Source organism: Gigantopelta aegis, chromosome 3 (assembly GCF_016097555.1).
Source record: "Gigantopelta aegis isolate Gae_Host chromosome 3, Gae_host_genome, whole genome shotgun sequence".
Taxonomy (NCBI): Eukaryota; Metazoa; Mollusca; class Gastropoda; order Neomphalida; family Peltospiridae; genus Gigantopelta; species Gigantopelta aegis.
In genome coordinates, this window is record NC_054701.1 from 52,951,579 (window position 1) to 52,966,079 (window position 14,501).

At 36.2% G+C, this 14,501-nt stretch overlaps 2 protein-coding genes across 2 annotated transcripts in view; one reads left to right on the forward strand and one right to left on the reverse strand.

Annotated features, from left to right (window-relative positions):
• Window positions 1-1,791: 1,791 nt before the first annotated feature.
• LOC121368233 (zinc finger protein 267-like) overlaps window positions 1,792-14,501 on the forward strand; it is a 92,834-nt gene continuing 80,124 nt past the window's right edge. Inside the window, exon 1 of the mRNA XM_041492870.1 lies at window positions 1,792-1,900. The gene's annotated coding sequence lies outside the window, so the exon portion shown is untranslated. The remainder of the gene's footprint in view (window positions 1,901-14,501) is intronic.
• Window positions 12,384-13,013, reverse strand: LOC121368717 (modulator of apoptosis 1-like). The gene has a single exon (XM_041493464.1). The coding sequence runs from the start codon at window positions 13,011-13,013 to the stop codon at window positions 12,384-12,386; it is 630 nt and encodes a 209-aa protein (XP_041349398.1).

Sequence of the window (14,501 nt, forward strand, 5' to 3'; positions counted from 1 at the left end):
AAATTAGCCATTGTTTAATTATTACATATTATTTGGAAATAAAATAATTATTAAATCATAAAAATAATTAACTTAATCATGCATACAAATTTTATTATATTAATACAAATTATATATTTTGAGCCCACATCATAATTATTATATTAATAATTATCTTATCATTTCAAAATTGTTAAAATTTATAATTAACATTACCTGAAAATTGCATCAACAAAAATTATATTCTGCCCAACCTGCCCTGTCCCCTCGACATTCAAAGTACACGGAAACACATCGGTACTAAATATAGATTATACTAATTCAGATTCCCGTTGTTCGTTTCTCTTATATGGCAACCCAAGCTGTTATAATACACATAAGACGTATTGCAACTATGTGTTAGCTACAGAAAATAAATGACAATATGTAAGGCATGTAAAAAGTTAATATGATAACTTTATTCTATGTAAACCAGTAATCACTAAGGCTTTGCTTCACCCCCAAAGACCCGGATGATCGGTAACTAGGCCGTGTGACGTCACGCCGGTTCCGAGAATTATTCTAATAGGTCTTTAATAGCTGTAGGCTGAAAAAACAAACACAAAAACAACATTTAAGGAAATATTAATTACATACTTTTGCTAACAAGTAGTGGTAGTCTCAAGAATAGGCCCCTAATAGTGTTTCAAGGATACAGTCTTTGAATGTCATTGGTGTTTTACATTGTCATTGGTGTTACTTTTTTGTCATTGGTGTTATGCAAGAATATTTTAGCTCTCATTTCTCAAGAAACTTTATTTTTGAAATTTAAATTGTTTATTTAGGAAAGCCTACCTTCTACCTTTATGACTTTGATGAATTTTATTTTGTAGGACTCCATATTTTTAAATAATTAAAACTGCCACAGTGTATAGGCCCTAATTTAAGTCGCATACAGAATATCCGTGTGGAAATGCACAATTACACCCTTGGGTAGTTGTTAATTCTAAAGTTATTCCATATATGTTATTAGGGACACCCAAATAACACATCCATGTGCTCTTGATCAATATCACACTGCTGAACTATCCCACTTGTCCGGAAACACCAATGACATAATGAGCTTGTTCATAGAGTAACATGTGTCTAGTCTGCACGTGCAGGCCGATTACAGTTCTGCGTGGTCAGATATAATTTTATGTTTCTTTTTTCATCTAGTTTCCAAAAGTAAACAATACAAATTTATATCTTTTAATTATTTTATCATTTCTTTCTTTGCTTAATTGGCCAGAGACACATTTTATTAAGTATTTCACAGTGTTCAGATAGCAGGGTCGTAGCTAGGATTTTTTTTTTTGGGGGGGGGGGGGGAGGGCAACTGAGTAGTTAATAGTATAAAACTCCTTAAACAGGTATGGAGAGAATTTTCTTTAAGTTTCTATAATGCTTTCCAGATTTTTTTCGGGAGGGGGGGGGGGGGGCAAGTGCCCCCTTGCCCCCACCCCCGCTAGCTACGGCCCTGGATAGAAAATGGTCCTTGAATGCTTAGGTGCGCCGATACACCGGGCAGCACTGTATGATATGTTTGAGCCAGTGTGCTGGTGTGTTGTTATACAAACATTCGGTTAATGTATTCAGACTGTTATGAAAAAAATACAAAAAGGCCTGGAAATTGAACCAAAATAGTGCTTAAAAGTCCTGCAAAATTAAAATATTTGAAGTATATTCCGGTTATGATTATTTGACATTGTTAACATTATTGGCAGTGGGAACTGATTTAGTTTCCCAACGTGTATTAGTATTACGCCAGGGCTGTCCTCTGGTGGCAGAAAGGTACACTATGAAACTGTTTATGTCCGGTTGGTGAATACATTTTTTGCTGAATCCCAAACGGCACAGAGCATTTCATAAACATTGTTTAAAAAGAAACCAGTGTATGAGGGTGAGTATATTTGTATGTAGGTTAGCCAGATATGCTATACTATAGTCCCTCACACAGGGAACGCCTTTTTCATTTAACGTTACTAAAGCCTAGCGCACACGGCCAACATTTGTCAGCCAACATTCGTTACATTGTTGTCAACAATGTTTTTCGACATTTGTTGGTCGTGTGCGGCAATTTGTAACCAAAAAAAAAAATGTTGCCAACAATTGTTGGAGAGATCGAACATGTTCAATTTTGTTGGCAACAAAATCACCATCTACAACACAAAAATCGTCCGTGTGTGGCAAACTCCAACAATGTTGGCGACAAAACTACTGCACTGACCAATCAGCGTGAAGTATGTTGTCATGTGATATGCCTAATATAATGAAGGAATGTATGGCACAGAGTGCTATATAAACTTATTATCATTATTATTATTAGACATTTATCATTATTAGCCAGGATGGGACTAGCCAAGTGGTAAAGCGTTTGCCTGATGCAGGGGCGTAGACTAAGGGGGTTTGGGGGGGGGGGGTATGCAGTCAAAACGACCCCAAGATGAAATGGCCCGGAACATATAAGTCAAAACGGCCAAAGAAAAAAGTCAAAACGGCCAAAAGAAATGGTCAGAACGGCCAATAGGTACTATCAAGTTAAATTAATTCCCATTAGTAATAATTAGTAATCAATATAGCCTATATCACAGGCAGTTCAAAAAAAAAATATAAAAACAACGGAATCACTGGTAACAATTTATTAGCCTACACAACACAATATACTATTGTAATTAAGACCACCAATTGACATTTTATTTAACAACACTGAATTCAATCTCAGAAAGTGGGGGGGGGGGGGGGGGGGAGGGTTAGTGGACCATCTAGGTTTTCCGGGTGAGTGCGTATCGTCTGAACGAGTTCCTAGTGGCATTGTGTAGATGACATTGTGTAGATGAAATAAATTTTTAAAGTATTATATCTAAGGCCGTCTTGACTTTTTTTAAGGGCCGTTATGACTTTTTCACTTTGGCCGTTTTGACTTTTTTAGGGCCGTTTTGACCAATTATTGTTAAGGCCGTTTAGTACTGGGGCCGTTATGACTACAATCCTTGGGGGGGTGTCAAATGGTCCGCTTTCAGAACTAAAACATACAGGTTTATACATATGGAGTTTCTGGTGGTGCAAAAACAAAATAGAAAAAAGTCCACTTGGTTCATATTCGACCCCCCCCCCCCCAGGTACAGATCACCCTATGCCCCTGTGATGCGTTGTCAGTTTGGGATCAATTCCCGTCGGTAGATCTATTGGGCTATTTCTCATTCCAGCCAGTGCACCACGATCGGTATATCAAAGGCATTGGTATGTGCTATCCTGTCTGTGGGATGGTGCATATAAAAGGTCCCTTGCTATACTAATGGAAAAAATGTAGTGGGTTTCCTTGCTAAGACTATATGTCAATTTTTTTTTCTTTGTGGGGGGGGGGGGACTAAGGCAAAAAGAGCTTATGGACACACTTGTGGAAAGGGCAACCCAATGAAAATTACAAAAAAAAACCCACAAAAAGGGGGGGGGGGGAGAAAGAAAACAAACAAACAACAACAACAAACATACAAATGTGTTCACTTTAATGTTAAAATACATTTCAAGATATCTAAAATGAGTTTGTGGACTCAGGAGTTGGCGGGGAGGGGGTTACGGGACGAATCTGCATGCTATTCCTGGAAGTGTTTTGAAATATAGCTGGCTTGAAACGCAATTTTTTCCACATCTCAATAAAAAAAATTACATTTAAAAATGGTTTTCAACTAAAACAAATTCTTGGTATCACTTTTTTTTTTTTAAATCTTTAAAATTTCATATCCTTTTTTAGCTCTGTTATGGCGTTCATCAGCGAAGCTTTTCTAATGTCGATTTGCACAGCATCCAGCCGTCAACTTTTCCTTTTAAGTCTAACCTTTGTACAGTTTTGATTTAATATTTCTAAAACTTGATACATGTAGTTATGTATAATTAAAATTCACTAATAATTATTTTGAAGTTTAACTGGCTTACTGATGAAAAACAATGAAACTACATTTTTGTATTTCATTTATTAATTAAAAATAAATAAATAATAATAATAATAATAATAATAATTGAAAACCCCCCACAAAAACCCCCACGGATAATGCCAGCTATTTAATACATCTTTCCAAAACAAATTATTTATGTTCCTTTTCTTAATTTGAATAAAATTATCCCCATATACAGAGTATGACAAATATTTTGAAAAGTCACTAGCCACAGGGCTGGTGGATTTGTGAAAACCACTAGCCCACCAAGATAAAGCACTACCCAAATTCCTGATCAATTATAATTGGATTTTTATATAATTTTTGTAACATTACACATAATTTACGAGTATAACAGTAAAATAAAACAAACACTTAAATCATCTTGTAACTTTCAGTTTTTTGTCGTGTCGTACGTTTGGTCTTTTGTCAAGTATGATCCATCGTCATTGTCCCGTTTTCGCTTTTGCCGTCCCCCCCCCCCCCCCCAGGGAAAAATAATTGAGCAAACTCTTGGTTGGTATCTAAAGACACTATCAAAATAATTAAATTTAAATGAGTGTACGACAGTGTGACACACGGTAATTGATGGTTCAGTGTATTTGGTAGTTGGTTATATATTTAGGGCCTTCTATTTATGTCGCCAGAAACGGTGATGCCAATTGCTCAAATACAGGGCATTATCCAGTGTCAGACCGATATCAAAACCAATATAACGGCGACATCTAATCCGTTGTTAACTGATGAACAAAAAAGGTATTATCTTGTATCGGCAGCTGTGACGTATTATCCAAACCGCTACACGTAACAGGCCAAGCCGAGTCATTGCATATGCGGTTACCATTAAAGTAAATTGTTTTCCTGATTGGCGATAACCACATGTCAGCGAAGTGTTAAATTAGAAAACAATAGGTAAATAAAACAAACACTGAAATTCAAAGCATGGCTGGGGTTTACTTGATTGAGATTAACCTGTCGTCGCGATTGGTGATTTCCAAGTTCTTAGCCTAAAACATATGTGCGAGATTAACTACCACGTGACGTGTCTAACCAATCAAAACACGCATGTCATTAGACTTATTTCCTGTGCCAGAAACTTGAAAGGGAAAGGTAATCAATGCATGCTGTATCTGACGATGTAGAGATCGCATGTTACTGCAGTTTGCAGACCTAGCTCAAGTGGATTATTATTATATACTGATGGCATTGTTGATATTATTCGATGACAAACGTCACAATCAAATTTATTAAACGAAATTTCAGCCGAGAGAAAAAGAAAGAAAGAAAAAATCCACGATCGAGCGATAACGAGAGGAGGGGGCAAACCACTAGCCCTGCGGGCTACTGGTTTTGTGTTTCTCACTAGCCCGAACTTAAAAACCACTAGCGTCGGGCTAGCGGATTTGTCGAACTCTGCATATATTATTAATTGTTTAGTTGTTAAGCCTGTTACAGATTGAAGGAGAGTTGTCCAATTGGATCGTGATAGAAATAATCTTCTTATCCAAGTCAATTTCAGTGCTTTAATACCCCCAAACTGGTAATCTTGTATTAAAACTTCACGTTTGATTTTATCTGGTTTATTTTTCTGTACATTAGCAAGTTTCCAGAGTTCCTTATAACCTTATTCTCAAAATTTCTACCTTGGTCACTATGAAGCTGTTCTGGAAAACCATAAAACAGATGAAATGTTCATACAAAGCTTTGGCTGTGGTATGTGCTGTCTGGTTCCGACATGGTATCGCCTGGGCGTAACGAGTAAAATGATCAGTAATAACTAAAATATTCCAAACTTAAAAGATCCATACATACCAATTGCATTGGTCGTGTAGTCTCATTAGGCACTAATTCTGCTATTGGTTGAATTGAAGTCGTCTGTCTAATACAGCGACTACAGTGCGGACCTTTCTGTCTATGTCCTTCTCAAGTCCTGGCCAATAGAATCTCTGCTTGGCTAACCAAACTGTCTTCTCTTTTCCTTGATGTCCCGCATCATCATAAATTCCTTTCATTGCTGACTGTCTATGTAGTTCTGGTAACACCAACTGCTTCACCTTCTGTGAACAACATTCCTGTATAAGACACCATCCACCAATTCAAGACGTTTCCACTGCCTATGGTATTTCTGTACTAAGACATACATTCTCACCGGCCGAATGAGAAGTAGTCTGGCTTGATACACTCTCAACTAGTGGAACTGCTGCTACTGCTGCCTGACAAACTGCTTTGACTACATCAACAAAAACCTGTCTGCTTAGGCCATCCGCATCTGCATTCAGTTTTCCTGCTCTGTAGGATATGGTGAAATTGTAATTTGCTAGAGCGGCTACCCACCGATGACTTGTTGCATCCAAGTTGGCTTTGGTCAAGACATATGTTAGTGGGTTGTTGTCCGTTACTACATGGAAAGTACTACCATACAAGTAATCGTGAAACTTGTCCATTATGGCCCACTTCAAAGATAAAAATTCCAACTTGTGTGCTGGGTAGTTCCGTTCACTTGTTCTAAGTCCACGCCTAGCATAGGCAATCACTCTTTCTACACCTTGCTGCTTCTGGTACAAAACAGCACCAAGTCCTGATCCACTGGAATCTGTGTGAAGAATGAATGGTAACGAGTAATTTGCATAAGCTAAAATAGGTGGTTGCGTCAATTTATCCTTGATTGTACAGGCCTTGAAATTCGGTGTTAAAAGGGCAGGCTATAATAGCCTTTCCAAAATCTAGGAAATGAAGGGCACCAAGGCTAACCTAAAAGGCACAAAGGCTACGTTCATACATTTTCAAAGGGCACCAAGGCAGTCTTTTTTTAGGAAGTCAATTTAACCAAATTGGTCATTCATCAATAAATCAAAGTACATGTATTGTAGTGGTGTCATTAAACAAAACAGTATTTTTTTTTTTTTTTTTGTGGTGTCCTTAATTAAAGACAACTTTGGTGGAGAGAGATTATGATGTATCTGGTCTCCTTGAACAAACACTGCTGCTGTTCCATCTCATTACAGCAGGTAATGGATCAAAGTCCACTGGTTTCGGACCATCTGAGCAGATGGAGTATGACTGAAAGAAAATTATATTTGAATGGCTGGACAGTTATGTTAAAGTCTTAAGATTAAAGAAATAAAATAAAATAATCTATATTAAAAGTAGATATGTTAATTTTATCTATTAGTTTGTGAAGGTATCTCCAGAGAATCACTGTAGAATACAGGTACTAAGTTTCAGAATTAACCAATCAAGATTTCAGTGCTTTACACACTGTACGCATGCGATTGTTGGCGCGAATTTCACGTTGACACTAGCGACAAGTACATGCACACTGCTCGCGAAAAAATCCAAAAATTTGTGCGAATTTTCAGTTGTCAGTGACAATACTCACCGTTTCGTGAAGCAGTTTCTGCTGAACAATGATTAGCAATAACTTTGAGGCATTGTATGCATTTATTAGTTTCATAAATAGTAAAAATAGACAATAACTTAAAATTTTCTATCCCCATGTTGTAAAAGAAAGAAAGAAAGCTGTTTTATTTAACGCAAGGGGTCTTTTATATGCACCATCCCATAGACAGGATAGTACATACCACAGCCTTTGTTACACCAGTTGTGGAGTTGTAGTTGCAGCTGCTTTTATCATAAAACACTGGATGTTCTTGGATGGCTATTATCAGTTCTTCCTTTTTCTTTTCTTTGGTTGACGGTGCCATTTTTTTTAACCACGTGCTTCTTGACCGGAAAGAGGAAATGACGGTGCAGGCAAATTGTCAACGCGTACGAAAAAAATAGGATTGATTCTATTTTTTAAATTCGCTCACCTAAGTATTCGCTCGCTCTCCATTTGTACGCGTGCAGTGTGCATTCACAGTATAATTTGTGTTTGTTCTATATTTTTCACTCACTCGCCTGTCTAATTCGCGTATAGTGTGTAACGGCCTTTCCATTTCAATTTTACAATCTCATTAATTTTAAAAAAAACCAAAAAAAAAAAAAATGTTTTTACAAGTTTAGACATCTTTATTATTTTGTGGAGACTACCAAGAGAATATGTGTATTATGTTTCAAAACAATACAATCAAAGCTTTAGGAAAAGGGATAAAATGTTCAGTGTTAAATTATTTGAAATACAAATAATTAAATAAATATTCAAACCAAATCATTTAGGTTTTTAAAAATTTAATCTTTATATTATTGTTGTTGTAACTTCTATATTTAACAATAATTAAAAAAATCCACCCGAATTTAAAAATGTTCTCCAACAAACATAATTGTAATAACAAGATTAACCAAATGACCCATTTAATTATAGAATAAAAAATGTGGAGGGAAATCCCATTCTGTCATGTGACCGTATCCACAAAAACGTAAACATTGTCGGAGGACACCATGGCCTATTTTCTTAAGTATGTTTTCAGCATTTATGGATTATTTTTAGTGTGTGTGTGTGTGTGTTAAATGGAGGTTTGGGGGGGGGTGCGTGTGGGGGGGGGGCAACAGCGATGGTTTTGATACACCCTCACCCCACTTTTTGGCACCTTCTTATGCCGTGCCCTGTACCTAATCAGTGGCGTTGTTAGAGACTGGACGTTGAATGGATATGAGCATAACTAATTTGTTTGAAATTGGAATCATTAACACGTGCTCTTATTAGGTACCACAGTAATTGGTGACACACGAGATCGCATGACAATACGGTAACGTGTGTGGCGATTAAACGGCTTTTATTACAAACGGCTAAATACTGTAGGCCTATAGAGGAAAATATATCGTATTATCTTAACTCCAGTCATCTCATACATTGTAGGTTTATTTTCCAAAACCAACAACGTGCGATCTCAACAAAACAATCAAGGATTTCTCGATACCACATGCACAGACTACACGTCTAAAGTCATCGCGTTTGTTTTCCGCATGCAAAGGTGAAGGTCATTTGAAGAAGATGTACAATTTTCGTTGTTGGCTACTGCTTAGGCCTAGTACCCAGAATTTGTTAATATACACGGGTGTAGCCTGTAGGAAGATACCAAAAAGTGGGGTGGGTGGGCACACAGACACACGTATAAAATTAATATATAAACCATCGATGCTGCTACAAAGTACCCCCTTCCCCGCTTCCTACGCTAGTGTGTATAGGCCTATCAACTGCTGAGCATGGGTAGGCCTAATAATTAAATAAACGGAATATTCAAGAATAACCACAAACATTAAACAGTTCACATTTATTTCAGAGTTTCAGTTAATTGGGAATAAATTAATTTGGGTGATTTTAGCATGGGTCCATTCAATAGGCTAATAAACATTAAAACTATAAGTCCGTCCCCCAGGGAACGGCTTTTTTATTACTATGAAATTTACTACAAGTCATTCATTTCTAAGCCGATTGATTTGTAAATTGCACACAAAATTAGTATTGTTTTGTTATTTCCAATACACTTTTACTTGTCAAACAAAACTGAAATTAATAGCAAAAAACATTTTTTATAGAAGATGGGACAGACTTTTTTTTTATAATTTCAAAATTTGTCATGAAGAATATCGATAACAACAGCCCCAAGTTCAGCCAGCAAACGTTTGTCTAACGTTCGTGAACTATTTGTCTGGTTCTCAACGTGGCCATTTGGTTTATTGTGAAGCGCATAAACCAGTCTAGCGGACGTTTTTCTGCTCGGTCTGGTTGAACGCAGCTGACATTTAAATAGCTAATAATAATAATAATAATAATTTTTACCTAAAATAATGAAAAAGTTTTGGCAATTTTTGTCTTCTTTAGTCTTCTTTTTCTTAGGCATGGTTTAGCCTATTTTGAAAAATTTTTGCCCTGGGATTCTTTTTCGGCTATTTACGTTTTTTTTCCTGTAAATGTACTATGTTAAAACTTTTGGCAATTTACGGTGGGTTTTTTACCCGTAACGCTGTATGTTTCAACCGTAATTTATCATTTGTTACGTTCGATGTGCAATTATAATACATGACCAAGAAACTGTATACAAACACTACCGAGGAACATCGAATTCGTGCATGTTTAATGTTTTAAAATAAAAGTTAGGGTTATACAAGTTTAAAAAAAGCAACCATACACAACAGGGGCACCACGGCAAGTAATTAAAAGGGCACGGTTATTCATAGCCATAAAGTAACTGGTATTTTTGAGGCATCACGGTAAAGGCACAAGGCAGTACGGCAAATGCTGTGGAGCTGTCGTGAATTTCGAAGCCTGATTGTATCAAAGGCTACCTGCTGCTTGTCTGTCCATGTATACTTTGCCATTGTCTTCTGTTTCTTCTTTACTCTTTTTGCTGTTGAACTTGGTCCATGACCCAGAAGTAAAATATTCAAAGGTTCCACGATTTTTGCATAATCCTTAATAAAGCGCCTGTAATATCCAGCAAATCCTAAGAACTGACGGAGTTCCTTGATATTTCCTGGTACCTTCCACTTCTTGACAACTGATGTCTTATCAGGATTTGTGGAAATTCCTTCTTCGAAAACAACATGTCCAAGATACGATACTGATGTCTTAAACAATTCACATTTTGATGGTTTTAACTTCAAGTCATGTTGATAAAGTCTGGCAAAAACTGCTTCAAGACGCTTGACATGTTCCTCGAAAGTCTTGGAAAACACCAAAATATCATCTATAAATATTAAGCATGTTTTCAAATGCATCTCTCCCATGCACTTTTCCATCAACCTCTGAAAAGTAGCTGGGGCATTGGTTACTTAAGCCAAAACCCATCCTGTTGCATTCATAGAATCCTAATTTCCCAACATTAAATGCAGTCTTTTCTTTATCCTTTTCATCTACTTCCACTTGCCAATAACCTGATCTTAGATCTAACTTTGAAGAATATTTTAATCCATGGAGAATATCAATTACATCATCAAATCTTGGAAGTGTGAAACTATCCTTGTGTGTTCCTGCATTCAATGTTCTATAATCCAAACAAAACCTCAGAGATCCACCTTTTTTCCGAACCAGCACAATGTTAGAAGAGAATGGACTACTGGATTCCCTGATGATCCCTGCATCTAGCATTTCCTTGACATGTAGTCGAACTTCATCATACATACAAGGAGGTATCTTCCTGTTTGGCAGCTTGAATGGTCTTTCATTGTCCAGCTGTATTCTATGCTTGACAAGATCTGTGTTTCCTATGTCAAATAGACTTGTAGAGAAAACATGTTTCCAATTGCCAAGAACCTGCCTCACTTGAAACAACTGATTGTCACTGAGGTTATCTGTGTCCATCTGAACACCAAGTTCTTCTAGTGTAGATTTCTTCTCCCTTTCAGGTAATTTACATTCTGCAGCTAAGCTATCAACAACCTTGACTTCTTGAATACAGCAAATCTCTGATCTAGGCTTGATAACTAAAGGCTTTGCAGACATGTTACAAATGTTCACTGGTATTCTGATGCTGGAATAGGGTTGATTTAATTTAATAACTCTTGGACAAACTGTAAAACCTGAACCTTCATCCAAATTCTCTGTACCCACTTCTATAACATCATTGTCAACTTCTCTTGCTATTCCGTCAACAACTACTGTCTGGTAAGGAGCTACATGTAAAGGTTTCCTATTCAAAGACTTGACTTTATAAACATTACATGCAATACTTTCAAAAGCCACTTTCCATTCTGAAGGGATGTTACAACTATTTGTCTCTTCTGAAGATAACTCTTTACACAATCGAATAATGTTTGTACCAACCATCACAGGACAATCTGTCGCAAATTCTGTATCAGGTACCACCAACACAGGAACAAGAATTTCAGTATCTGATAAAAATGGAACTACAACAGAACACTCAATATATCCCAAGTATTTCAACTTGGAGCCATCCGCTACAGATACCTGCAATCCTAATGTATCTAAGCTAAATAAATCTGGCTTAAAGGGATTATGTATACATGTTATTGTATCCTGTCTCTGAGATAGTTGAAACTATTGATCCACTATCAATCAATGCTTTGAGTTCATGTCCATTAACACTGATTGTACCTTCATTGGAATCACCAATCAAACGGCATCTTGAACATGATGAAACTTGACTTCTGATTGGCCACCATCAGATGTCACTATTCGTTTGGGTAACGATTCCTCTGTTCAGTTGAATTGTATCCACCTCGGCCTCTACTATTCTGATTCATACTTGAGTTTCCATGGTGAATCCTGTCTTGCTGAGAAAAATGTCCTCTACTTGGCTGATAAGAGTAGCCTCTACCACATCCTCTAAATCCAGAATAAGACCTCTTCCTGAACATTCATTCCATCCAACTTCTTTAAAATCATGTTAAACTTCTCATCTATCCTATATGCTCCAATTTTTTTCCCAAACCATCTATCCTACTATCAAACCTCTTTTCCAAACCATCTATCCTGTTAGCAAACTTCTTTTCCAACATAGCCACTCTATCTACATCATCTAAAGACATAGCCTGTTGATGAACTGTTTTTTAATGAACTGCAGAAACATTTGGTAAAGTGAGACTCAGTTCCTTTTCCACTTGCCTTATCTCCCTCATTAACTCATCATACTCCTTAATGGTGTCATACTTGTGTCTTGTTTGGGACTTCAACTGGTCTGACTTCAATGATATCCAGAATTTATGTCTTAACAAATCATTCTTTGAGTTTCTGTCTAAGCAGTGATAATCTATTGCCAACTGCAACATGGATTCCAACCAACATCCAAATGCTGTCACACTTTCATCCTTCTTCTGAAAAGCATTGAAAAATTCTTGCATGATCATCCCATTGGTTACCACATCACCAAACAGAATATCCAATTTAGACAATATATCTTCAACTCCAGCTCTTTCCCCAAGAGATATCAGCATCTTCCTTGCAGTACTCTTCAAAGATCTTCGTACTGCCTGCAACACAACACTAGGAGTCATATCTGGATCAGCTAACAAACACTGAATCTCAAACCTCCATTCATTAAAACTCACATCTCCTTTCTGAGGAGGATCATCTCCAGAGAACTGGTGTATCTTAGGAACATAAGTAGATGACTTCAGTTCTGGTTGATTATACTGGCTGTTCTGAAATAATTCCTTTGGCCTTGTTCCTTTTTCCATCATGTCTAACTCATCTTTACTTGGAGTACTATACTGACTTGGTTTAAACTTTCTTTCTATATGTTGTATCTCCCACTGGCATTCAAAGCATCAACCATGTCAGCCTCTGACATTTGATGTGACATATTGAATATAAACCAAACAACTTAAATATTTCACTCAACCAAATTCCCTAAGTTTGACCAACAAATATCTGACAATCCTCAAAAACCAATCAGTACCTACCAGCCTGTAGACCGATGGCCTACCACGATGCTACCGAGGCTTTGTAAATTTGAATTAAGTAAATATACTAAATATGATAGTTAAATATCAATATTCACAAATGTTAAATAATCAAATACTAAGTAATTCAACTAAAGAAATCTGCAATTCCTGAAATAAACCAAATTAATTTATGTATTAAGACTAAAAAACTAAATTATAATAATCATGCAACTATTACGGTATATAATAATTAATTTAACCCAATAATAATTATTAATAAAAAATACTAATTAATTATTAGCTAACTGTACCTACCGGTAATAATAAATATAGATAAACTTTCTCAATGAACCCAAACTAATCAACTTTAAATATACACCTGAAAATCAACTGTCATATGTAAATCTGTCCAATATGTATCAGTCTTTGTCAAGTGCTAAAAAAATAATAATCAGTTAACTGCATAGGTTAATATGGGGGGTGTGTGGAAAAATAATCGGCATACAAATATTTTAATGTAAATAAAACAAGTACTGTTACTATGTAGATGTTTTTAGGTTAAATTATATATTTAGTTGTTATTATTTTAGCCTAATAGCCTAATTAATTTGCAGCAAATGAAATATTTAGTCAAACAGGCGCGTGTGCAGGAAATTGTGTAGAAGAAGTCTAGACTGGCTATAGTGGTGTTTTTAGGGGAGGGGTTAAGTCTAAACAACAACATAATATATAGCACATGGGGAAGGGGACTGTCCTACAAAAATGTTGGGGGGTTTTCTTGTAAATAATTTCAGTTTGGTTTGATGTAAAAATAACAATAAAAGTGTTTTGGAAATAACAAAAATATACAATTTTTGTGTGTAATTTAGAAAACAATTGGCTCAGAAATAAATAACTTGTAGTAAATTCCATAGTATGAAAAATATGTGTTCCCCGTGGAACGCACTATAAACATATTATGTTTCTATTATCTAACTATTACAACTGTGTTACTGTCACACACAATTCATTAAAACTGCAGGTGAGTTTGTATGTTTAAATGACATTATGATAATTAATGTGAGGCAACTAGATTCATATCCTATATTTAACACAGTCAATTATAACAAAATGCAATTTCAGCTACTTAACTTTTACCTGTATTATTCTTTATTTTTAAAGCATAGGTGGGGACATTTATGATGCCAAGGGCTGTGTGGCATGCATAAATCTCATCTGAAAATTCACAAATAACTGGTCATCGGCCATGCTTGCTGTTACCGGAACTGGAAAGTGGTTAGGGGA